Source organism: Chelonia mydas, chromosome 7 (assembly GCF_015237465.2).
Source record: "Chelonia mydas isolate rCheMyd1 chromosome 7, rCheMyd1.pri.v2, whole genome shotgun sequence".
NCBI classification, from domain to species: domain Eukaryota; kingdom Metazoa; phylum Chordata; order Testudines; family Cheloniidae; genus Chelonia; species Chelonia mydas.
This window is the reverse complement of record NC_057853.1, coordinates 59,700,932-59,726,317: the sequence shown is the minus strand read 5'-3', so window position 1 is coordinate 59,726,317 and position 25,386 is coordinate 59,700,932. Positions and strand designations below refer to the sequence as shown.

The following is a 25,386-nucleotide window of genomic DNA, read 5'->3' as shown; positions in this document are numbered from 1 at the left end:
CCCTTCTCTCTCTCTCTCTCTCTCTCTCTCTGCCCATCGATTCACTGCATCTGAAGAGACAAAAGAAGCAGCTCATGGACTAGGGGAGGAGTTCTGACCTAAGAAGTTTGGTCAGTAAAACTGCTGAAAAACGTGTGGTGAGAAAACTTTGCTTTGTATTTAACATAGTTTGTTAAGTTAGGCACCAGTTGAATTTTATCTTTATTTTTCTTGTAACCGTTTCCGACTTTTATGCCTCATTACTTGTATGCACTTCAAATCTAACTCTTTGCAGTTGATGAACTTGTTTTATTGTTTCATCTAATGCAGTGTGTTTAAATCAAAGTGCCTGAATAACTACTTGAAATAATAAGTTGGCTATTATTCCTTTTAAAGAAATAACGGACCTAATATAAGAAACAGTTACTTACTGCAACTGTGGTTCTTCAAGATGTGATGCAGATGGGTATTCTAGGTAAGTGTGTGCATACGCCGCAGCTGGACACTTTTGCCTGTCGGTACCTGTAGAGGGGTGGCGCTCATGTCTTGTGTCTGTCGCTCCTTCCCTGATTATATGAGGCAATGCCACCACAACCCCCCTCAGTTCCTTCACACTGAACGTTCAAGGAAAGACCTCGATGCAGAAGGGATGGAGGGTGGGTCGTGGAATACACGTCTGCATCACATCTCGAAGAACCACAGTTACAGTAAATAACCGTTTCCTCTTTGAGTAGATGCAGAGGTGTATTCCAAGTAGGTGAATCACAAGCAGTACTCCCTGTAGGAGGTGGGGCTTGGAATATATCAGAGTAAGGATCGCAGGACTGCTCTGACATTAGTGCAGGGCTTCTCAAACCGGGGGTCGGGAGCCTTCAGAGGGTTACGAGGCTATTACATGGGGGGTTGTGAGCTGTCAACCTCCACCTCAAACCCCGCTTAGCCTCCAACATTTATAATGGTGTTAAATATATATAAAAAAGCGTTTTTAATTTATAAGGGGGGGGGTCGCACTCAGAGGCTTGCTGTGTGAAAGGGGTCACTGGTACAAAAGTTTGAGAACCACTGCACTAGTGTCTGCTCAGGAAGATGTAGTGATAGCATAATGGTCTATAAATGTATGTATGGACGATCATGTGGCTGCCCTGCAAATGTCTAATATGAAAATGTCATTAAGGAATGCTACCAACACTGCCTGTGCTCTTGTCGAATGAGCTCATATCTGCTGAGGAGGCGTTGCTGATGCTATTTCATATGCAGTCCTGATACAAAATGTTATCCATCTGGAGATGGCCTGTGCACAGACCACTTGTCCTTTCATACGGTCCGCATATGACAAGAACAGGTGAGGCGAAGCATGAAACAGTTCAGTTCTGTTCAGGTAAAAGGCTAGACACCATCTAATGTCTAACATATGGAGGCACTGCTCCTCCGGAAGCAATGTGGATTAGGGAAGAACACAGGCAAATACACAGCCTGGCTCAAATGAAATTAAGAGACCAATTTGGATAAGAACTTAGGGTGTGGTCGGAGTGTTATCTTGTCCCTGGTGAACTGCATGTAGGGGGACCCCGCCATCAGGGCATTCAATTCATCCACCCTCCTGGCAGAGGTAATGGCTATCAAGAACGCAGTTTTCTGAGACAGGAGGAGCAGAAGACAGGATGCAAAATGCTCAAATTGAGGCCTCTTCAGAGCTGCTAAAACCATGGTCAGGTCCCAAAGGGGGGCTGTCTCTCAGACTGGAGAAACCTTGTCACCACAGCATTGGAAAAAAACGATTTCCCTTGGATGGGGGGGGGATAAAATGCTGATATTGCTGCCAAGTGCACTCTCAGGTAACTGAGTGCCCAGCCCAATTTCTAAGGTGTGGCAGGTACTTTAAGATGTCCTGGATGGAAGGCCCCACCAGATGGGTCCTGCAGACCGAGGACCACACAGAAAACCTCTCCCACTAGGATGGCCTACTTAGTGAAGTGGAAGACTTCCTGCTAATAAGTAGGACCTGCTGGACAGCCTTTAGGCAATGCTCTTCCTCCTCATTCAGCCATGCAGCAGCCATGCCGTAAAGCACAGGGAGCTGACTGCCAGATGCAGGGTGTGGCCATGGCCCTTTGTGAGGAGGTCAGGGTGGAGAGGAAGCAGCATGGGAGGCTGGGCAGACAGAGCGAGGACGTCTGAGAACCAGCACTGTCTCGGCCATGCCGGAGTGATCAGGATGAGTCTGGCTCAATCCTCCTTGAGCTTGGTGATGACCTGAGGAACAACTGGAACAGGAGGGAAGGCGTGTAGTCGACTGCCAGCTGCAGTGGAAGGCATCAGAGAGCGAGCCCGGGCTGAGTCCCCCCCAACTGACAGCAGAATAGACAACACTTCCTGTTTTCTCTCATCGCAAATAGATTGATCGTGAGGATGCCCCACGCTGAGAAAACATAGGGGGACACAGCCAACCAATGGAGAAAAAAGAAAAGGAGTACTTGTGGCACCTTAAAGACTAACCAATTTATCTGAGCATAAGCTTTCGTGAGCTGAGGTCTCTAAGGTGCCACAAGTACTCCTTTTCTTTTTGCGAATACAGACTAACACGGCTGTTACTCTGAAACCGATTGAGAAAGTATATCTGGACAGCAAAATTTGCTGATTCGCGATCGTCATCTAGTGACAATGAGGTATATATCTTTCTGCCCAAAAGGTCCAGCCGCTTAGAGTCTCTGTCCTTTGATGTGGACTTGAACCAGCCCTGCTGGGCTCTGTCATTCATTGCCATGACCATCAGGGAGTTTGGGACCAGATGGGAATAGAACCCTTCATATCCCAGTACAGGCATGAAATAGCGCTTCTCCAAGCACTTAGCCACCAGTGATACTGAGGCAAGAGTACCCCAAATGTCTCTCGCAGGTTTGAGAACTGCATCATTTATTGGGGAGTGCATCATTTATGGGGTGGCATCTTCCCAGGATCAGAGGGCTGGATAATTGTCCACGAGTTTGTGGGTATTCTCCTGGAGAAAATCCACTTGAATACCAGGGATGAGGCCACCTAGTGTAAAAGGTGCTAGTATGCCTTAAAGCTCTCTGGGGTGGAAGGGGAGGATGAACCCAGCAGCACCATCTTGTACAGGGATGAGGACCTTGGCTGAGCCACAGCTGGGTCCTGCTCCTGGGATAACATATCCGGACTGGGAAAGTCCAAAGGCTCCAGAGGACGGGGAGACATGGGAGCTTGAGCCTGTGGCTGATCTGCAGCCACCAACGCAGAGCAGATGGGTGATCTCACCTTTGACTGGGATGACGAACGAGACCTCCAGGAGAGAAGAGTGTCCCACTGAGGCCAGGGGGCCCCTGGTATGGGTAAGGCATTGGTGGCCAGTAGGCACCAGGCCAGGGGCCTCCATCCAGCCTCAGGGCACATGCCAACCCTGGTAGCCATACTTCTCCACTGGTGGCCTTCAGACCTCCTCAGGCAAAAGGGAGTGGGAGGATGATAATCCTGACTCTGAAGCGGAGGAGCCCTGGGATCTAGGGGACAGAGGCAAAGCAACCCTGAGAGAACCAAAAGGTGATCTGGCTCATCCATCGACCAGAATGAGATTGGACTCTGTGTTCCCGATGAAGCCGGTATCACTAATACCAAATATGTCAGCGCCAAAAGCAAGGTTGGAGAGGAAACAGTGGTACTGGAGCACCTGAGTGCCTAGATGTCGAGCATAGTGACAACCGCTACGGACGCATCTGTGGCATTGATTGCACCAGTGCTGAGGAGGGTATCAGTACTGAGGTACCCCATATTGACTTTGGTGCCATTCCCATCCCAAGGACTGAGATGGTGCATCTGAGTGCAGTGCCGAGGGGCCCAACGGCTCAGAGACATGCTCCATCTATGAGGCTACTGAAGGCGCCAGTCTTGCAAAGTCTTGGACCAGCAGCAAGGATGGGACTGAAATGCAGAGTAGGTCCACTGAAGCCTGGTATGCCGATGTCACAAACATAGTGGTTACTGGTATTGCTCCTATCAGCACCAGACTCAACAGACACCGGGTGGCCAGAGCCAGAGTTGACAGTACAGGGTTTCTGCCCTCCCTACTTGGTGCCGCACCATCCTGTGTGCTGGAGCCAGTCCCGCGCCAGCCTGAGCTCTTAGGGGAGGCAGAAGAGTCGCCCCATGACCTGGAGCACTCATGGTTGGTTTTATGAGAGCTCTTCTTTTGGGCCAAAGATGGAGAACAGCTTCTGCGCCTCATTGAAGAGGCGCCTGCCCTGAAGCAAGCTGCAGCAGCAGCATTTTCCAAGCTGGAAGGTGATCTGTGGCCAGAGGAGGGCCTCAGTGCTGGGTCAGGGTGCACGGCCTGTTCAAGCAGGTGCTGTTGCGGCAAAGGCCCCATGACACCTGAGTCTTCTTTTTAAATGATCTACAGATTGAACAGCACTTTTTAAGATGGGCTTTGCCAAGGCAGAGCAAGCACTGTGTGTGTGTGTGGGGGGGGGGGGGGGCGGCATTCTTAGGGATCACCACTCCACATGAAGGGCAGCGCCTGAACCCCTGTGAGGGCATCACCAGAGAGCACCACCCCTACATTCTATAGCTTTCTTCTTTTTTTTTAGTTTACTAACAAACACTAACTGACTAATTGTACAACAAACTAGGCTAAGAAAGGATAAATGCAAAGTTGTTAGACTATAACCACACAGAGCTCCCACTCCACCCAACAGGTGGTGAGAAGGAACTGAGAGGGGTCACGATGGCTCCACCTCACATAGCCAGGGGACAGGCTACAGACACAAGGCTGGTGAGAGACAGAGTGTGGCAGGCAGGCTACAATTGCACACAGACACTAGGGGTGTGACTTGCATGCTGGAGGGCTATTTGTGGGCGGCCCAGGTGGGAGCTCCTTTAGCAGGGCATCGTAGGGCATCCAACGTTGCAGGGCAGGGATGACACAGCTGCTCACTGGTGTGGATTGTGCCCTGGTATGTCACAATGATTAAAGGGAATTGCACTGCAATTCCAAATGAAATGACAGGAGAAATCCTAAACCTCATCCATGAAGGACATCAAGGATTAACTAAATGCTGTGAATGGGCCGACCAGTGTGGTGGCTGTGCATCAGCAAGGACATAAAGAATAAAATATCTGTAAGTGAACATTTCAGAACTAAGACAAAGTACCTTTAATAACAACACCTCTGCCAGACAGACCTTGGAAGAGACTAGCTGCAGATTTATGCAAATTCAGAAGACAGCATTACCTGGTCATCATGGCCTATTTTTCCAAGTATATAGAAATAACGCACTTGGAAGACATAACATGTTGCAGTGTTATAGAGAAACTGAAGTCCACTTTCGCTCATTTTGGTATTCCAGAACAACTAGTGGTAGATAACAGACCACAATTCACCGCAGCAGAATTTAAGTAATTACAAATGAAATAAGATTTTGATCCCATTATTAGCAGCTGCTTTACCTACAAGTGAATGGAGAGGCTGAAAAAGTTGTATGGACAGCCAAGAAAATAATACAGCAGGAAGATTCATTTCTTATTCTTCTGAGTTACAGATCAACACTGATAACATATAGTCCAGCACAACTCCTGATGGGAAGATAACACAGAACGACTGGTCCAGCTTTGGAAAAGAATGTATCCAGATATGAAGAGAGTAGCCAAATCAGATAAAAAGGCAAAAAAAGCTTACAAACATTTTTATAACAGATGTCACTCAGTTAGGGAACTGCCAGGTCTAGACCCTGGTGACCATGTTTGTGTCAAGCTGGATGCAGAAAAGCTCCAGCTGTTATAAAGGAAAAGAACTCATTGCCCAGATCATATGTGATCGAGACCAACAGTGGAGAGTTCCTCAGAAAATATCGACATCTCCAATTTATTCCTCAGAAATAACAATCAACAGAACAAACTCTATAGATAGCAGATGCAGAACAAGACGACGATGACTCAAAGATTCCAAACAGACCAGAGACAGTCGTTGCAACTAATGGACAGCCAAATGACCATGTTATTACACGTTCAGGTTGTGTAATTAGAAAAACAGTACAATTCAAAGACACTTAGCACACTGATCCGTACTGAACTTCAAAGACAGTGTGATAGTGTAAATATTGTAATGGAAGGAATGCAGAAGTTAAAGGGGGAGATGTAATGGAATGGTAAACTATATTATACTGTGCAGCCACAAGTGGTGGCATCTATAACATACCTTACATAAGCTCACAACAGCCATTTCCTGGCAGTGCATTGAAGGTTCTTGTACTGAATCGCTCTGGTGTCTCTCTCTGGGAGGGAAACTCTATAGCAAGTCCATATCTGGTACAGAAACCAGACCTGCTAATTGTAGTCTTGTAACCTACCGTATACAAGTAGTACATGACAGCAGTGGAGAATGAAATGCTGGTCTCAGCCTGTTCCCCTTACCTCCGCATTGTCCACGACCAAGACCAACTCCACATATCGGGTCCCTTTCTGAAATGGAGCCGATTTCTGCAAGTCAAAAGCAAATGCCATGCAGGATTTGAATTCCATCTCTGATAGTTCTGAGCACAAGCAGCGCACGAGCCATGTTCTCACAGGGACACCTTCCTTCATACGTGTTGTATTCTGGAACATGGCCTACCTGTTTCTGGGTGACTTATTTTAGCTGCTAAACTTGTTGGTGCTGGTTTGCTTTACAACTTCTGCCTCCCACTCTAAACTGCAGAAGAAGTGTCCCAAGTTCCCAAACAGCCACAAACCCAATGGTCAATATGGTTTGGCTCAAGGGGTACATATCATTCATGAGCAGTCCCAAGTTTCTTGTTTCTTTCACTAGTGGTTCAGTATACAGTAACTTAGTCTATTAGAATGAACTTTCTCAAAGTCCATGGGCTAACAGTTCTGGGGCTTGTACTGCAAACACTTCCTTATAAACTCTTTCTATACAATTCCCAGGGGATGCTAAAACAATAAGCTAAATTATGGGGAATGACACTTGCACGGAGCCTGAAACAATAGCTCAGAGAGGGCCCAGCTCAATGGATTGTAACTCTGAAACCCAGGGAAGGCAGTTGAAATGTAAATTTAAATGCAAAGATAATTAATCGTGTCACTGCTGATCATTTAATCAGAAACACTTGCCCAACGTCCTTACCCTATCAACCCAAACTGCCTCCCAGGAGCCCAAAACCCCAACTGATCCCACCTCCAGCCTCCTCTGTGGTGCAGGTGGAGCTGTCAATAAAAAACACACAGCATTTTGAAGTGGAATGTCTTTTTATGGACTATCTGCATCACGATAGCACCTGGCCCCTCAGTCTGGGTCATGGCACCAGCGATGGATGCTGCACACACTGGCAATAAAAGGGCAATCGATGCACGAAGAGCTCACATTCCAGGGGGAGAAAAATCAACAAACCAAGGAGAGGGGAAGGACAAGGTAGGAGGGAAGCCACCTAGCACACCCACTGCCAAGCCACTGCTCCCGGGTGTTTTGCGCATGTCATAGCGGAAAGCAACTGCAGGGATTTGAAGTAGGACAACGTAGTAACTCTGGGGACTTTGACAAGGGCAACTCCTGTATATGGGGGAAGCATGACAGAGAACATGACGGTATCTCCAGGGAAACAGGACTAATGGACATGGCAGGTTGGCATCTCTGGCAGAACAGAGGCAGGGCTGACAGCTCAGTAATGCAGGAAAGGAAATCTGTAGGGTGAACATAAGAATGGCCACAATGGGTCAAGACCAATGGTCCATCTAGCCCAGTATCCTGTCGTCCAACAGTGACCAGTGCCAGATGCTTCCAAGAGAATAAACAAAACAGGGCAACCATCAAGTGATCCATTCCCTGTCGTCCAGTCCCAGCAACTGGCAGTCAGAGGCTTAGGGTACCCAGAGCATGGGGTTGCATCCCTGACCATCTTGTCTAATAGCCATTGATGGGCCGATCATCTATGAATTTACCTACTTCTTTTTTTAACCCAGTTATACTTTTGGCCTTCAACACATCACCTGGCAATGAGTTCCACAAGTTGACTGTGTTGTGTGAAGTTCATTTTAAGCCTGCTGCCTATTAATAAATTTCATTGGGTGACCCCAGTTTGTGTGTTACTTGAACTGGTAAATAACACTTCCTTTCTCCAACTTTCTCCAAACCATTCATGATTTTACAGACCTCTATTATATCCCCCTTTAGTCAGCTCTTTTCCAAGTTGAACAACCCCAGTCTTTTTAATCTCTCCTCATGTGGACACTGTCCCATACCCCCAATCATTTTTGTTGTCCTTCTCTGTACCTTTTCCATTTCTAATAATTTTTTTTTTTTGAGGTGGAGCGACCAGAACTGTATGCAGTATTCAAGGTGTGGGCGTACCATGGATTAATATAGTGGCATTATGATATTTACTGTTTTATTATCTACCCCTTTCCTAATGGTTCCCAACATTGTTAGCTTTTTTGACTGTCACTCCACATTGAGTTGATGTTTTTAGCTGGTAACTGCTGATTTAAACCCCATCATTTGATATGTATAGTTAGGATTATGTTTTCCAATATGATTACTTTGCGTTCATCAACAATGAATTTCATCTGCCATTTTGTTGCTCAGTCATCCAGTTTTGTGAGATCTCCTTGGAACTCTTCACAGTCTGCTTTGGATTTTAGTATCTTGAGTAGTTTTGTATCACCTGCAAACTGTTTACCCCTTTTTCTAGATCATTTAGGAATATGTTGAACACACTGATCCAGATCCCTGGGGGACTCTGCTATTTACCCTTCTCCATTCTGTAAACTGGCCATTTATTCCTACCCTTTATCATCTGTCCTTTAACGAGTTACTGGCCCATGAGAGGACCTTCCCTCTTATCCCATGATTGCTTAATTTACTTGAGAGCCTTTGTTGAGGGACCTTCTCAAAGGCTTTCTGAAAGTCCAACTACATAATATCCACTGGACCACCTTGTTCACATGTTTGTTGACCCTCTCAAGAGAATTCTAATACAGTGGTGAGGCATGATTTCCCTTTACAAAAGCCAAGTTGACTCTTCCTCAACAAATCATGTTCATCTATGTGTTTGATAATTCTTCTTTACTATAGTTTCAACCAGTTTGCCAGGTACTGAAGTTAGGCTTACTGATCTGTAATTATCAGGATCACTTCTGAAGTCTCTTTTTAAAAATTGGCATCACATTAGTTATCATCCTGTCATCTGGTACAGAAGCTGATTTAAGTGATAGGTTACATACCACAGTTAGTAGTTCTGCAATTTCATATTTGAGTTCCTTCAGAAACTTGTGGGTGGATTCCATCTGGTCCTGGTGACATATTACTGTTTAATTTATCAATTTATTCCAATACCTCCTCTATTCATATCTCAGTCTGGGACAGTTTCTAAGATTTGTCACTTAAGAAGAATGGCTCAGGTGAGGGAATGTCCCTCACATCCTCCACTGTGAAGACTGATGCAAAGAATTCATTTAGCTTCTCTGCAATGACCTTGTCTTCTTTGAGCGCTCCTTTAGTACCTTGATCATCCAGGGGCCCCACCGATTGTTTGGCAGGCTCCCTGCTTCTGGTGTACTTAAAAAAATTTTGCTGTTAGTTTTTGTGTCTTTTGCTTGGTGCTCTTCAAATTCTTTTTTGGCCTCCCTAATTATACTTTTACACTTGACTTGACATATTTTATGCTTCTTTCTATTTCCCTCAGTGGGATTTGACTTTCAGTTGTTAAAGGATGCTATTTCCCTCCAACCATCTCTTTTACACAGTTGCTTAACCATACTGGCATTTTTTTGGTCCTCTTACTATTCTTTTTATTTGGGGTACACATTTATTTGTGCCTTTATTTTGGTGTTTTTGAAAAGTTTCCATTCAACTTGCAGGCATTTCACTCTTGTGACTGTTCCTTTTAATTTCCATTTAACTTGCTTCTTCATTTTTGTGTAGTTCCCCTCTCTGAAGTTTAAATGCAACTGTGGTGAGTTTCTTTGGTACTTCTTCCCCCACCCCCAAAGGATGTTAAATATAATTACATCATGGTTGCTATTACCAAGTTCAGCTATAGTCACCCCTTGGATCAGATTCTGTGCTCCATTTAGGACTAAATCAAGAATTGCCTCTCCCCTTGTGGGTTCCAGAACTAGCTGCTTTAAGCAGCAGTCATTAATGGGTCAAGCTAAGCCTTGGAGGATCTCAAAGGTAAAGACATGCAGTCTGTGTTTGATATGGTGGGAAAGGGGAGGCGGCAATGAAATGAGGATTGCCTCTGCAGCCAGGCCTGCATTTGTTCAGGTCAGAGAGGACGGGAAGGGAGGGAAAGACAGACTATGTGAGTTACCTAAGTCACACAGGGAGTCTGTGGTGCAGGAGGGAACTGAATCTGGGTCTCCTGAACCCAATGCTGGGGCCTTGACATCCCAGGGACAACTACAGCAATTGCTCACAGCCAGACATTCCACTTAGCAGACAGTGAAGTATCTGAAGTGTGAGAAATGCCTTAGCCTTTTTGAAATTTCCTCAGCCCATGTCTATGTGCTCCTCCTTTCAGTATCCCCTGGAAATGAGGAGGAGACGCTGGTACTGTGCGACCAGGCAGCTCCTTGCAGGCCCCCAGCAAGTGCGTGCAGAACCTTTGCAATCAGGCACTGTGCTAGGGACCTGATCGAAGGCCCAGCAAAGTCAATGGAAAGACTCGCACTGACCTCAGTGGGCTTTGGATCAGGCCCTACATTCCTACAAATTAAAACTACAACACAGAGGAACAGGGTGATTTCCTACCCAGTGATGGGGCTTCATTGCGGCAGCAACTTTCGGTTCATGGTCGTATTCCAAAGTGACATTGGCATCTCCGCAGGTCCCACGCTTCACTCTCAGGTGATCCGCTCGGTACACCGCATGCTCCCCCTTATCATCACCTCCCAATGGCTCAATTAAATAGACTGTTTGATCGGCCCAGAAAAATCCACTGCAAAGAGATGGGGGCAACATGAATCAGTGTCCGGTATCCGATCAGAGAAAGGGTTTCACACACATTCGCAGAGGAAACACAAGGTGGGGGAGGTAATATCTTTTATTAGACTAACTTCTGTTGGTGAGAGAAACAAGCTTTCAAGCTTAAACAGAGCTCTTCTTCAGGTCTGGGAAACTAACTCAAAGCGTCACTGCTAAATACAAAATTTGAACAGATTGTTTAGCATAAGAAGTGACATAGACTGACCCACTGCACTTGAGAGGCTGGGTCTGGCTGCAGTGTAGGGTGGGAGGTAGGGTGGTCACATTACAAGGAGAACGCAGTCATTTTTTCACCTGGCTAGAGCCCCTCTCTCAGCCAGAGAACTGCACACTCCTCACATATACCTGGAGGTTAACAGTTCATGCATATATGTGTAATCAGGACTTCAGCAGACCACGTACAGGCCATGGCAGCCTGGCCCTTGACAAGGTCATGGACAGGCCATGGCAGCCTGGCTCTTGACAGGCCATGTATATCAATCTGGGATCTTTTCAAAAGGAAAATCTAAACAGAATTCCCTGCTCTGAATTCAGGGCCAGCCTGGGCTCTCAATGACTGTTTCTTCATGTCAAATGCCATTTAGGGAGAAAGAAGCAAACCTGGCCCTGCCAAATTCAGCCAGGATCTGTCCCTGTAATGTGGGAAAGAGGCAAGGCAGGGCAGGGCAGTCCCTAATAGATACCCAGGTCCTGTCACTGTAGCATAGGTGACCAGTAGGGAAGGACAAATAGTTCCTACTTTGAACCTCCGTGCCATGATTCTTTGTCCCTTCAATTCCTTCACAGAGTTACCAAGTATAGAGGCTAATGATAAAACCATAGGGCCTGACCCCACAATCCCGCCTTCCTGCTGCTCCCAGACACACTCCCTGCCACCAATGAGAGGGTGGCTGCACAATGGGGCTGTCTCCTAAGAGACTCTGGGGGTATACTTTGGAGGTGAAATGAGTGATTTGGGATTACTTTTCCCTTGGGAAAATAGGAAAATGAGCTGCTCTCCAGAGCCTGTCAGCCCTGTGCTGCCAAGCACATTCCAGAGAGCAGGGCACTTGTGGCACTCACGTATGGCACTTGAAAATTGTTTTTCAGACAAGCTGAAAGGAGGTCTGATTTCACTGCAGGGTGGAGGATCTTTTTAATTTAAACAGGATTTTTTGATTTTGTTATTTTAAATTGTAATATATTTTTCTTTCTAAAACTAAACCTGTTTAAAATGAAATTTAAATGTAATACAAAATATGTTAAGGCTAAACTTAGTAGAATCTCTAAAACATTTAAATAAAAAATAAATATACTGAATCCCTGAGCCTCTATCAAAACTGTGTTAAAGGCTGCTTTTCTGTAAAAAGAAAGAATCAGGGGAAAAACATCTAACTTTCGAGGTTAAGCATTATAAATAAGGCACAATAGGTCATGTACTGTATTAAGGGATGCATCATGGATAGTTCCCTGAAAACATTCACTCACTATGCAGCGGCAGTCAAAAAAGCGAACAGAATGTTATGAACCATTAGGAAAAGGATAGATAATAAGACAGAAAATATCGGAATGCTGCCATATAAATCCATGATACGCCCACACTTTGAATATTGTGTGCAGTTCTGGTCACCTCACCTCAAAAACAAATATATTAGAAATGGACAGGCTACAGAGAAGGTGCTCACTGCATTCATGCAGGTAACCAGAGGGGCAGGTTCAGAAGCTCCTCAGCCAGGGCTTGAGGCACTTGCATCCCGTCAGTGCCAAGGTTCCCCTCTGCTACCACCAAGCTACAGCGTGTCTCTTCCGCTCTCTCCTTGCCTCCAAACAAATCCAGTGACATAGACTGACCCACTGCGCTTGAGCAGCTGGGTGCTGTCTGGCTGCAGTGTAGGGTGGGAGAGTCTCAGTACAGGGAGAACGCAGTCATTTTTTCACATGGCTAGAGCCCCTCTCTCAGCCAGGGAATAGCACAATCATCACATGTCCCTGGAGGTTACCAGTTCATCCATATATGTGTAATTAGGACTTCAGCAGGCCACATACATGCCAAGGCAGTCTGGCCCTTCCTGGCTCTGGGATCAGAGTGTGGTAAAGCAGCTAAAGACATTATAGTACTCAAGTGTAGCCACCTGCAGGGACTGAATGTGGGAAAAGCCTGAGCTGCGGCCACTTGAACGAAAGGAAAATGCACATCAGCATGGAGACAGTAGCAGCCTCACAACCCTGTGTCTGTCTAGTGTAAATGGTGAACTCTCTGTAACTGCAGGTCGCTAAACCATGATCTGAGTAATTCAGTAACTCAGCCAGGGGTTAGGGGTCTGTTACAGAAGTGGGTGGGTGAGGTTCTGTGGCCTGCGATGTGCAGAAGATCAGACTAGATGTTCAGGATGGTCCCTTCTGACCTTAAAGTCTAGGTAGGAGTCTATTTCCAGCTCTGCTTGTGGAAAATTCACCCAGCCTCTCAGTTACATTCTCTGTAAAATAGGTGAAGGATAGCTGCTACCTCTGAGGTAGGCACATGAGTTGTGAAGAACACAGAAATAACTAGAGCAGTTAAAGAAGCTGGGATTAGAACTTATAAGCATTTAGCTCAGTGCATCTTTCCCAGGCTACAGAGCAGTGTGTGCGCAGCAAGGAGGGTCTCTCTTCTTCTCCCCTGCCTCAAGGGGGACACTTTACCATTTATGCACAACAGGGGAGAGGGACTGAAACCAAAGGATGGAATCCAAACCTCAGTGAATGTTGTGGTGTTGGAGGCTCCAGTCTGATTCACAGCAGTGTCTATGGCTATGACTCCACAGAGAATCCTCAAATAGCAGAGCCTGTTTCCTAGATCCAGTTCAGATGGGGCCCACCTCGTAGCAGACCCACAAGAATGGCTGATCTTATGAGGTTTCCCAATTTGGGCCATGATCTCATGAGAACAGCTCATTGAACTGTAGCTCCATCCAATCCAAACCCAAACCTGAGCCAGGTTTATCTCAACCCAGCCCCTGTACCTTTGTCTGACATTATTCCAGATCCAGAGCCAAAGCTCATCTCCTTGGGCCATCTCGGGTTCAACTACATATGAATGCAAGAAGCATGACTAAGAGTCATCTAGGGCCCCCATGGGAGGAGAGGGCAATAGAAAGGTGGGGAAAGGGCAATGCCAGGGCATTGTTCATCACTTCATCAAAAGGGAAATGCCCCTTTTGGGGCACTGGTCACAGGAAATCAGAGCATGTTCTTGGCAGAGATCAAAGTCTCTAGCAGGGGAGTTATGGGGCAACTGGAGAGATTTCAGTGCAGTAAATCACCAGGTCTGGACAGCATCATCCAAGGACTCTGGAGGGAGGAAAGTGTGAGGCCCAGTGTATCGCAAAGACAGACCCCATCCCCTGGAGATGGAGCAAAACATGCATGACTATCTGTCAGTCCCAGAGCAGTAGCCTCCTCTCAGCACCAAGCCAGCTGAGGGGAAGGTCTGATTAAGGACAAAGCAGGATAACTGGAACTTCATTGGGTCTAATTAGGGGAAACAGATCTTCTCTACCCTATGAGAATTGCCTGCTGACAAGCTATTCACAGGTCAGCTGCAATCTTAAAAGATGTTAAATAAGATGCTTCACATGATACTGTTAACGTAAAACCGGACTAACTGTGCTACCTGAAGGGGAGGTGGTAGGAGGAAGGGGCTAACAGCAGGAAGCCTCCAGGGCTATTATGTGATAATGAAGGACACAGTGAAAACGGTCCCTCCTTTGCCCTTGATGAAAGGGCAGCACATATAGAGCTAATGAGTGAAACAGCTACTGCACACCACAAAGTGTGAGAGACCCATGGCCTCAGGGGCCAGAGGCGCCAATGGTGCATCGAGTAAAAGAGCTAGGTAATTCCTTGACCACTCACATGATTTGTTCTCAGAGAAGCTAAGACAACGATGAGGGGAATCATGTTTTCGGGTGGAAGCTAAATCACTGCACACAGCAGAAATAAACTCCTGCTGGGCTGTGCTCCACGACCACCATGGTACAGTTAGAAAGGGGAATGATGAACCTGAATCTCTGCAGTATCCATATTGACCTGAAATGGTGGCAGAAAACTGGACTAGATCACCAGCACAACTGGTTCAATCCAGTATGGAAGGGAGGCGAGAGACCAGACTAGATGCACCAGGGGTCCAACCAGATAGGACTGTGAGGGGTGGGCCACCAGCAGTACGTACCAGTAGAGTGATCAGATGGAGCAAGTTCTACATTCTTCACTAAGATTAAAATTAAACAAACATGAAACTATACAAACTATTAGCAAAATGTAGCCTGGGTAAGGCTGCTGATCCAATGTTAGAAACAATTACTGATCACAGAAACTGATCTAAGGGGACAAAATCATTACAGTTCTGTTACTTTCTGGAGAGTCTTAATTTCTTGTGTGGGGAAGATCTTCCTGGGTTCACTCTGCTAAGGACGATATGAGTGGGGTGATGAGCTGGCTTAGTCATAACTTTACCACTTTAATTCTGGTCTCCAAGCACCCAGATGGCAGCAGCACATACACCTGGGAAGGAAGCCACTATCACTAACGATGATTTAACTCTTGAATGACTAATTCAGTGAGCAACAATCACTCCCTGTTTTAGTTTATTCACAATTTCCTCTAAGAATATATTGGCTTTCCCCTCCCTCCGCAAAGGCCTTATTTTACTGGTTCTCTCTGAGCGGACACTGAAAAAGCAGGAGACACATTTCAAAGCCACTTGGCGTGTGTTTGCTCTGCGCACCTTTTAATATCAGATGCCAAAGACAGCCTTTGTGGCTTATCAGCCCAGACATAAACTGTAGATTTTACACTGCAAGGATTAAGGTCTCAGAGTTTTCTGAGAAAGATGGACACAGATAATTGATGCTGTTAACAGATAATCTGGGCTTTTCACATCAAAGAGCCATTTAGCAGACTATAAAGCAGGTTTGACACCTACGAGTTAAAGGAACCTGTCCTTCCCAGCAACAGCAGAGAAACAAATCTGCAGCTCTATCCTTCAAGGAGAGTCTATTTAAGATCCAATATACAGCATGACTGGCAGTATCACCAATTCTTAAGTACTGATATTAGCTATACTGGGAGAAAAATATCTCCACTGAAGTCAATGGGTCAGACTCAGAGGCAGTGTGTAAGGATATGTAAGCTAACCCTGCCTAGAATCTAACTCTCTTAAACACACTTATCCACGCATAAGGGAGCCTAAATTACTGTAATTTACATACCAAGGAGCAGCAGGAAGGTGTACGGAGAGTTTACGTTCCATAAGAGGGGGTGATTGTTGTTGCTTTTCTTGCTATGCTCCTCCCTTCTGGGAAAGTCACAGCCACGCTGAGAACTGACATGTAAGGAGTGCAGAAGTGGGGGTGAGTCGAGGCAGGGAGACTAAAGGTATGTCTGTACAGCCCACAGACATGTCTGTACAGCCCAAGTTGACACACTTGGGCTAGTGAGGCTCATGCTAGTGCTCTAAAAATAGCTGCGTAGACAGCGCTTTGAAGTTATGGCTTAGGTTGGAGCTCAGGTACTGAAGCCTGTCCTCCCCCCCAATCCCCCCCCTGCCCCCGGCTTCAGAGCCTCAAAGTGCTGTCTGCACAGTTATTTTTAGAGTGCTAACGTGAGCCCCGCTACTCCTAGTATGTTGACTGGAGCTGGGAGGCTCACTTCTGTGGCTGTGTAGACACATGCTATAGGGCTCTTGCCAGGTGGGGCATGCAAGCTGAGGTGCTAGGGGAAGACCTAAATTACACTGGTTTATGCTTTGGCCCATTATCTTTTCTTGTATAACTGTCCTTTCCCACCACAAAGGGAAATAATCTCAAACTCCCAAGGAAATGACTGGTGGGAGCAGAAACTGAAGCTGGGACATGTGCAGAAGCAGATTATCTGTGGGAGCAAACCATCTGGGAAGAGTTTGAAATGTCAGAGGGCCAGAGCACAGAGAATGTACAGACTAGGGGGAAACCAGGAGCTTGCTACTTTTGTACTTCTAGCTGGACTGCCCAGCACTCCACCCCTGATGCTGGTTTCCAACACATACGGCAATCCAACTTTTTGCTGCTCCGGAGGGGCAGGCCTACGGCCCCTTTACACACACACACACACATACACAGTAGCACCTTATTGCATAGATCGCGCCATTCCCTACTCATGGGGAAAGATATCAGTCAGCAGAGTAAAGAGTACCACAATCTGCCCCTCAGGAATGAAACTGAAAGAAATGCCCACTTCATTTTGGAGTCGGGCTTGTTTTCCATGGGGGTTAGCAGGTACCTAATCCCAAGCACCAAAGCACACCCCCGAAGGCAGGGTTTATTGGCTGATTTATTTCTGAGGTGATCAGATGGGCAGTCTTGGGCCCAAACTCACTCCCAGGGAAGTCATTTGAGAATTTTGCCATTAACATAAATGGCAGAAGGCTGGGCCCTTTGTGAATCATGCCAAGAGCCTGGGTTGGTGTGTCTGGTCACATGGGACTGGGAGCTGCCCTGCTTGAGCACCAAGGCTAGGCAAAACATCCTGTTATGCAGCCTCCAAAGCAGAGCAAAGACTGACATAGGTGCAAGAGGGGAAAGGCAAACCTGCCTTCCCCCCATGCTGTAACATCATTCATACTGCGTAAGGAGCCAGAGATGCCTGATCTCTGGGAGGGCAGTAGTGACGGGTAGGCAGAGCTGTGCAGGGGCAACTCCCATCCCCTTCAGGGGCACTGGGACCTATGCAGAGCCCCCCAGTGGTTCGGGGAGGGATGGGGAAATAAAATTCCTGGAAGTGAAACTCTCTCATTTTCTTACAGCTATTTTACTGGGGAACTTAAGGGTAACATTGTAATATCTATATTTTAAAAGGGCTCTAAAGTTGATTTAGTGAAATACTGAGCATCTGTAGCTGGCAAACTGGCAGAAACAATAATTAAAAATAGAATAAGAAAACACCTACAAGATCAGGAGAGCATTTAAGCACCAGGGTTTCTGCAAAGGGAAATTGTCTCTCACTACTCTCTGAGAATTCTTCAAACGTGTCAATAAAGCAGTGGATAATGGAAAACTAGTTGACATAATTTATTTGGACTTTCAAAGGGCCTTTGACAAAGTCCCTCACAAAGGGCTACTAACGAAGCTACGTTGCTGTGGGGTCAGAGGCAAAGTACTGTTATCCGTTTTTGGCCTGAGCAGCTAGCCAAAAATTTGGGTCTTGTAGGTTGTTCAAGTTGGGAAGAGAAGTGGACAATGGAGCTTGGTGTCTTTGATGCCATCTTGTTTAATTACAAGGAAACTACAAAGTCCTGTTTCTCTGAACACAGAAGGAACCCAACAACAGGAGATATGGTTTTTTGCTTACACCCCCATGCCTCTTTCAACCACCACCACCGTGTGTGTGTCCAAGCTAGGTCTAGTTTTCTTCTCAGTTTGTTTCAGTATGCTTCTTCCCCCACCCCCCCCAACACCCTTGCCCCAGACAATAACTTGCAAAGCCCGCATTCACATAATCCTAATTCCTGAGCAGATTCTCATATGCCTTTGTTTTGGGTGGGGGTTGCTAAAAAGGAGCTTAATCATTTCTTACAGCTATCTTAAATGAAGGGTGGTGGTTCCACCTACCAACTTCACTGATGTTTCATCCAATCCACAATAGTATTGTCATGGACCAAAAACTGGCTAGGTGGCCGACAGCAAAAAGTAGGATTAAATTAACTGCCCCAAAACTTCGTTAATAGAGTTAAGGTTGCCCAGTAATGCCTCAGCTACTTTCAAACCTCTGAAAGCCAGGAAATAAAGAATTATGGTAACTCAAACAAATGTTCAAAAACTAGGAAAGACTAAGTTAAAATATACATCATCCCTGTACATCCCTTAACTCTGCCCTCTGTAACTGGCAATACCCACTAGAAATGGCTCAGTAAGGGTGGTGCCATAATAGGTGGACATGAACAACTATGAGAATATGTAATTGTTTGAGTTGGGTTCCACATATCTGAATTCCAGTATTTATCTGCAAACACTCCAGCTGTGTTCACGGTGTCGGGTATAGCTGTAGTGAATGGCGGAGGGAGTAGTTGGAGCAGGTTGGCAGAGTTGTCACTGTGATAACAGGAGAAGTACATGAGTACCAGGAGAGATCAAGAATGTCTAATTTCAGCACTGAGTTTTGTGGGTTGTCAGTAGACGTGCACAGGGATCTTCCAGCCATGGGATTTGGGGGGAGGGATAGCTCAGTGGTTTGAGCATTGGCCTGCTAAACCCAGGGTTGTGAGTTCAATCCCTGAGGGGGCCATTTAGGGATCTGGGGCAAAAATTGGGGCTTGGTCCTGCTTTGAGCAGGAGGTTGGACTAGATGATCTCCTGAGGTCCCTTCCAACCCTGATATTCCATGGTTGTTAGCCATCTGTTACCATAAACATCCATGGTCTCCAGGGCTTAGTGAGGAATAAGTGAAAGCAACGTCTCGGCAAGAATCATCAGTAAAGGGGTGGTAACATGTAGCGTATCTGGGGTAGTTTATGTGGAGCAGGCTCAGTGTTTGAGTGCAGGCCGGGTGTAGGTAGCTCCTGTTCTCTACGCTTGACCTAAACCCGAATTTTGCATTAGCAAACAGATGTTAGACTGGGTCCTACAAGGCTCATGTGCTCTGTCTCCAGAGTGTTCCGGAGCAGGTGAGTGCTAGTATGTGTGTTCACATCACGCTGGGATATGGCACAAAAAGGGCAGAGTTAAGGTTGCATTGTGGAGTTGGCGTGGACTTTAACTCTGTAGTTGCTGGTTTTCAGAGGTTTGTTCTCAAATGGGGACAGAAATGGAGGAGTATTGCTGTTGGTTGGATTAGAAAGCAGAGCTGAAGCCCTCCCTCCATTCTCCACTGCACAGCTCTGACTCTCCTGAACTGCTCTGCCCTCCCCTTTCTCCTAGAAACAGCAGCATCAGAAGGAGCTGTCCCTTCCTCACTGCTGCAGGCAGCATGGGGAAGAAGGGATGTTCTAGGTTCCTTCCTGGGAGGAAAGAGCAGTGGAGGGAAGGGGACCCTGGAGACACTCCCTCAGCCTGGTGGAACAGTCGTGGGGAGGAATTGTTGAGGGGGGTAGGAATGGGAGCAGATATATATGGCGGGGAAGGGAAGTAGAGCGAGGTATGTCGCAAGAGGGGAAGTTGCCCAATTTTCCCCACTTATGGCTCTGCTCTGTCAGAGCTCCCAGGGTGCTCTGCCCCTTCAGGGCCTGAGGCCAGCCAGCCCTGTTCTGAGGTAGAGACCTTTTAAGAACAGCTGTTTGGGCCAGGTAGAGGCCCAGGTGGGAAAAAGTCAGGTGATTGCCTGATGAGCATCTGATCCCGATAAAGGGGAAAGAGTCAGTTTGAGAAGCGGAGGGGGGTGAGCCCACCATGGCAGGTTCTGGAGGAGGTGGAAGCCTAGGCAGATGGGGCTGATCCACAAAGTGACTTAGGCATTGAAACACCTAACTTTTAGGTACCTAGAAAAATCCCTGGAACAACCATGGGATCTACAAAGCCTGAGTTTGGCACCTAGTCTCCTATACAATGCATGGGGAGAGATGGGCACCTAAGAATGCAATCCACAAACCCCAACACTCTAGGTGAGGAGCCACCTAAGTAGCCAATGGGAGATACTGATGAAGGTGGGTGTCCTAAGCCCCAATCCTCTTACAGAATTCAGCACCACATAAAATGGCCAGAGAGAGGCTCAGAGTAGATGGCGCTAAGAAGAAACTGAGGCTACAATTTGAGTCTTCAAAGACATGTCTGTCAAGAGCAAAAGCAAAGGCTGAATGAACTTTGGAATGGCGGCAAGTCATTGCTTTAGAAAGATAAGGAACGCTGATGGTCAACTCAGGCAGCCGGTGTAGAACAGGCTGCTGCCAAGCATGATCTCTGCACCCTTTATTCAACCGGGTGGCATATGTGAGGCACCAGCTAGGCCAGTGAAGAATGAGGATGGCAGCATGAGGCAGAGTCTGCAGGATCCACTGTGTCGATGGGAAGATCATTTCAAGATGCTCCTCAATTGTCCATTACTGCAGCCCTTCTTCCATTTGAAGAGGAGCAGGCAGTTCCAGTTGAGCTACCTTCCTTCAGCCAAGAAGAGATCCAGAGCCCAGTCTATAAGCTGAAGTCTGAGAAGGCACCAGGGGTTTGTTACATCACCCACACACGTTTAACTTTACTACCAGGACCGTCCTGTCCCATCCCATTTCCTCCCTGCCCCCTCTTCAATTAGGGGGACTCAAAGATAAGCATGTGCATAAATGTTTGTAGGCTCCAAGCTGAGTTGCTGAAGACATGGGAGTATTGTTGTACCATGGATGCCTAGTCTCTTCCAGACCATTTTGGTGCACTAATATCACCCCCCGATGACTGGAAGGTTATTCTGCCTCTGTTAAAACAGGGCAGTCAGACCTGTAGCAACTACAGAGTTATTAAGCTGTTGTCAGCCTCAGGAAAAGTCTTTGCTTCTGTGTTGACATCTCTGATCAGCAATGCACTTCATGGCAAAGGCCGGGATACTCAATGTGGCTTAGACTTAGGTTGTTCCACCATCAACCAGATCTTTACCAAGAGACAGCTTTTTGAGAAGATGGGTAAATTTAATAAGCCTCGTGCAGTCCTTTTTATAGACTTCCATCAGGACTTTGATTCAGCATGTGACACAGATGCCCATTGGTACCAACTGGCAAAGGGTTCATTATTCTTTACAAGCAACTCCTGTCTCAGACCTGACAAACTCATTACACCAATACATCACTTCCATGCTATTTATTCATAAAGTGTAGCATGTGAGGTCTCTACGGAAAGCTTGTAACTTCTCAATACTCATAATCATTGCAAGATGTGCACACAGGTAATATTTAAGGAATAATGCAACTATATCAAAAATTATGCCTTGTGGTCTTGGAGCAAAAGTTAGTCACCATGGAATCATAGGTCTTAGCGATAGCTCATTTAAACAGGAGGAAGTTGTCACCCCTCCTCGATCAGCTGGGGATGTAATGCCAGGCTCAACTGTCTGTCCTTAACCCTTCCCAGAACAGTCAATGGAAAACCATCAAAGACAACTACGAACAATCAAAACCACTTGAATGTGAGAAGGAACATAACAACAGACTGGGGATCACCCTGTCAATAAAGACAAAGGACTGATTCAGTATATCACAGGGTGAAGAAAGACTCTGCATCCATTCACTGAGGAGACATCTTGTTGAGCAGGAGTATTTCATGAAAGACTGGATCCTGGGAAGCCAGCCAGCTCTGCCACAGACTGCACTGTGCGGGCGTGGGGGGAACTTACTTTACTAGTTAGGGAAGGTAACTATTAATACAGTATAGGCCCTAGTTCACAGTTTATGATTTTGTTTTATATTGTAACAATTTGTTTCCAACACTTTTTCTTGCTTCTAGTGGAATCTCTATTCCTTCCCTTAAATAAACTGTCATTTGTTTTACTACAAGTGCTCACAAGGGCTGTGTGTGATACAGGAGTGGTGGTTTAAGGTAAAATTGGGGTACACTGCTCCTCTGGGGGCAAAGGATCTGGGATTTCTGAGAGTAGCCAGTATCGGGGGTTGGATATCACAGGGGAATGTTTCAAGGGGATTCGGGGACTGGGGTGCACCTGTTGTGAACCTGCAGGGCAAAGACAGGAGGGCTGGTGCAGCCCAGAGTGCTTGAGCAGCTGACAGGCTAGTGGTGTCAGGGAGCTGACACCCAGCCTCCCCATTTAAGACTCTCTCTCGCTAAAGACAGGGAGTAACAAGGTGATTCAGCCCTTGGTACCCCGGAGAAATATCAGACCGTGCATCAAGCAAGTCTGGGGGCTGTGATGAGATGACCAGCAGCTGAAGCTAGGGCTGGAGGCAGGACTCTGCGTCCCAGCCCTGTGGCTTCCGTCGGGAGCTGCAGCTGGGACTGCATGCCCCGGCCGGCAGCTGCAGTGGGGGCCATGTGTCCCCCATGACTTCCCAGGGCTGTCGCCGGAGCTTGGCGGGGGGCTGCAGCCAGGGCCGTGCATCCCTGTCCTAAAGGTGCAGCCAGCTCCAGAGCTGGGTGTGTGCACCCCCAGAGACTGCGCTCCCTGCTGCGGCCACTGGAACCGGGGCTGTGCCCTCTGCCATGGTGGGGGGCTCAGCCTGTGGGTCCCTCCCCAGACTCCATTCTTCCCCCTACCTAGCCCTGACCCCAGTTATTTTTTAGTAAAGTCACAGACTCCATGAATTTTTGTTTATTACCTGTGACCTGTCCGTGACTTTTATTTAACCGTGACAAAATCTTAGCCTTATTTATAACTTACAAAGCAAAGAAAGGAATGGGAAAGGTAGTCTGCCTGCACTGCCCCTGATATCCTCGGGTGCGGGGATGAGAAGGAGATGGCAGGCACAGACCAACAACGGACATGGCCATGAAATATCATCCAGTCTCAGGAGCATGGATCACATGCATACTCTAGTGGAATGGACATGGGACCTTTATTCAAAGAAGAACCAGCTGTCTTGTGCGAGGCCTGATCCTGTACATTTGCTTTGAGCACGCTTACAGGGTCAGGCCCCAGTGGTGTGACAGACAGGTAAATGTCTAGTTTGAGAATCCCACTGTGGGGCCTCTGGGGCTTTCACTTGAGCTAGGGCTCTGAGCAGCGTATTCACTGTGGGGTGGTGTCAGTACTTAGGTAGCTTTGTGCATGCTCACTGTAAGAAACATAGGCACCTCCTATGCTCTCAGAAAGTATGCAGAGTAGTTGTATTGGTCCCAGGATATTACAGAAGTTGGTCCAATAAAAGATATTACCTCACCCACCTTGGAAAGTAGGCAGCTATGAAGGGTTATGATAAAATAATATAAAATAATGAATGGTTTAGAGAAGGTAGATTGGGAACATCCGTTCTCCCTGCCTCATAACACAACAAGGGACATTAAATTAAATCGAAAGATGGCAAGTTCAAAACAGATAAAAGGAAATGCTTCTACTCAACATGTAATTAGATGTGGGAACTCATTGACAAAGGATATTGCTGAGGACAAGAATGTATCAAAATTCAGAGACGTTGATATGAATAACAAGAATATCCAGAGTTGTTGTGAGTGTTAAAAATATTTTTTTGTAAGACAATAAATCTCCTGCTTCCTGGTTTAAACCAATCTCTAGCTATTAGGAATTGGATAACACTTCTGCTGGAAGGGAAGAGCTGTGAGTTCAGACCACCCGGAATTGCCTAAAGAGGCCTCCCATGATCATCTGCAGGCAGAACCAGCAAGAGTTGGTCCTCCATCATCTGGAAGGGCTGGGAGCAGGCGGAGGTCAATCAGGGCACAGCAGGCCAGATAAAAAAGGCTGGCTGCTTCTGCTAGGGGCAAAGTGAAGATGGAACGAGAACCAAGCGGCTTGACTGAGAGCTGACCTGGCTGAGGGGGCTAGACCATGGAAGAGACAGACCATTGTGAAACCAGGGCAGGAAGGGGTGCTCCGGTGGTGAGAGCACACCATAATATAGGCAAAAAGAAAAGGAGGACTTGTGGCACCTTAGAGACTAACAAATTTAGTCTCTAAGGTGCCACAAGTCCTCCTTTTCTTTTTGCGGATACAGACTAACACGGCTGCTACACTGAAACCTGTCATAACATAGGGATTATATTCTGGATCCACTGGGGAGAACTGCCGAGCATTGTCCAGGAACTAAAACCAGGGGTAGGGTGTGGGGCAATTACTGCACACATCTGGGCAGTACACACTTCCAGAGAAGTACCACTTCTGGGCAGAACTGCATAGACTGGTTTGGAATGGGTTCCAGAGGCCCACAAGACAAAGAATGGGCTTTTGGTATAAAGGGCTAGCCTGAACTGTGTGACCCTAATTTTGATGCAAAAACTGACATGAGACTGTAACCAAGAAGGCAAACCCTGCTGGAAGGAATGGAACCTGCCAGGGTCTTCCTGTGGAAGACAAAAGACCCCTCTAGTAAGCTGACACACGTGTGGACAGTGCATTGTTTTAGGATAGATGTTTTCTCTGTAATGGTTTTGTCCTAAATAAATGAACTGTGCTCTGGGAAAGCTGGCTGGTCACTGGTAACCCTGTCATAGACCCTGGGAGACAGCAAAACAGCCGGCGCTGGACTAAAAACAGACCTGCTGGGATAAGCATAACTGCAAACCTTAATCCTCAGTCTGGAAGGAGAAGAATGAGGGTTCCCACCCACAGAGAGGTGACACGAGGAAGCCTGAGACCTGAGCAGACCACAGAGGGGGCCAAGGTGCAGTTAATCCCAGAACTGGAACACTAGCCACTGTCAGAGAGAGAGGCCTGGACTAGATGAACAGCAGGTCTCATCCAGTCCAGCGATGTCTAGGTTACTAGGGGTCATAGAAACGTTGCATTTTTTACACTCTTGTGAAAGGTGAGAACTTCCTTGGTTT

The 25,386-nt window shown here is 46.8% G+C and overlaps 1 protein-coding gene across 3 annotated transcripts in view; it reads right to left on the bottom strand.

Moving 5' to 3' along the window:
• The window catches only part of ADAM8 (ADAM metallopeptidase domain 8), a 98,429-nt gene that overhangs the window by 46,096 nt on the left and 26,947 nt on the right, over positions 1-25,386 (bottom strand). For all 3 annotated transcript variants that reach the window (XM_043551785.1, XM_037904937.2, XM_037904938.2), the window contains exons 6-7: positions 10,736-10,922; positions 6,400-6,465 (exon numbers count right to left, since the gene is read on the bottom strand). In XM_043551785.1, coding sequence (XP_043407720.1) covers positions 6,400-6,465; positions 10,736-10,922 — 253 coding nt within the window. The remainder of the gene's footprint in view (positions 1-6,399; positions 6,466-10,735; positions 10,923-25,386) is intronic.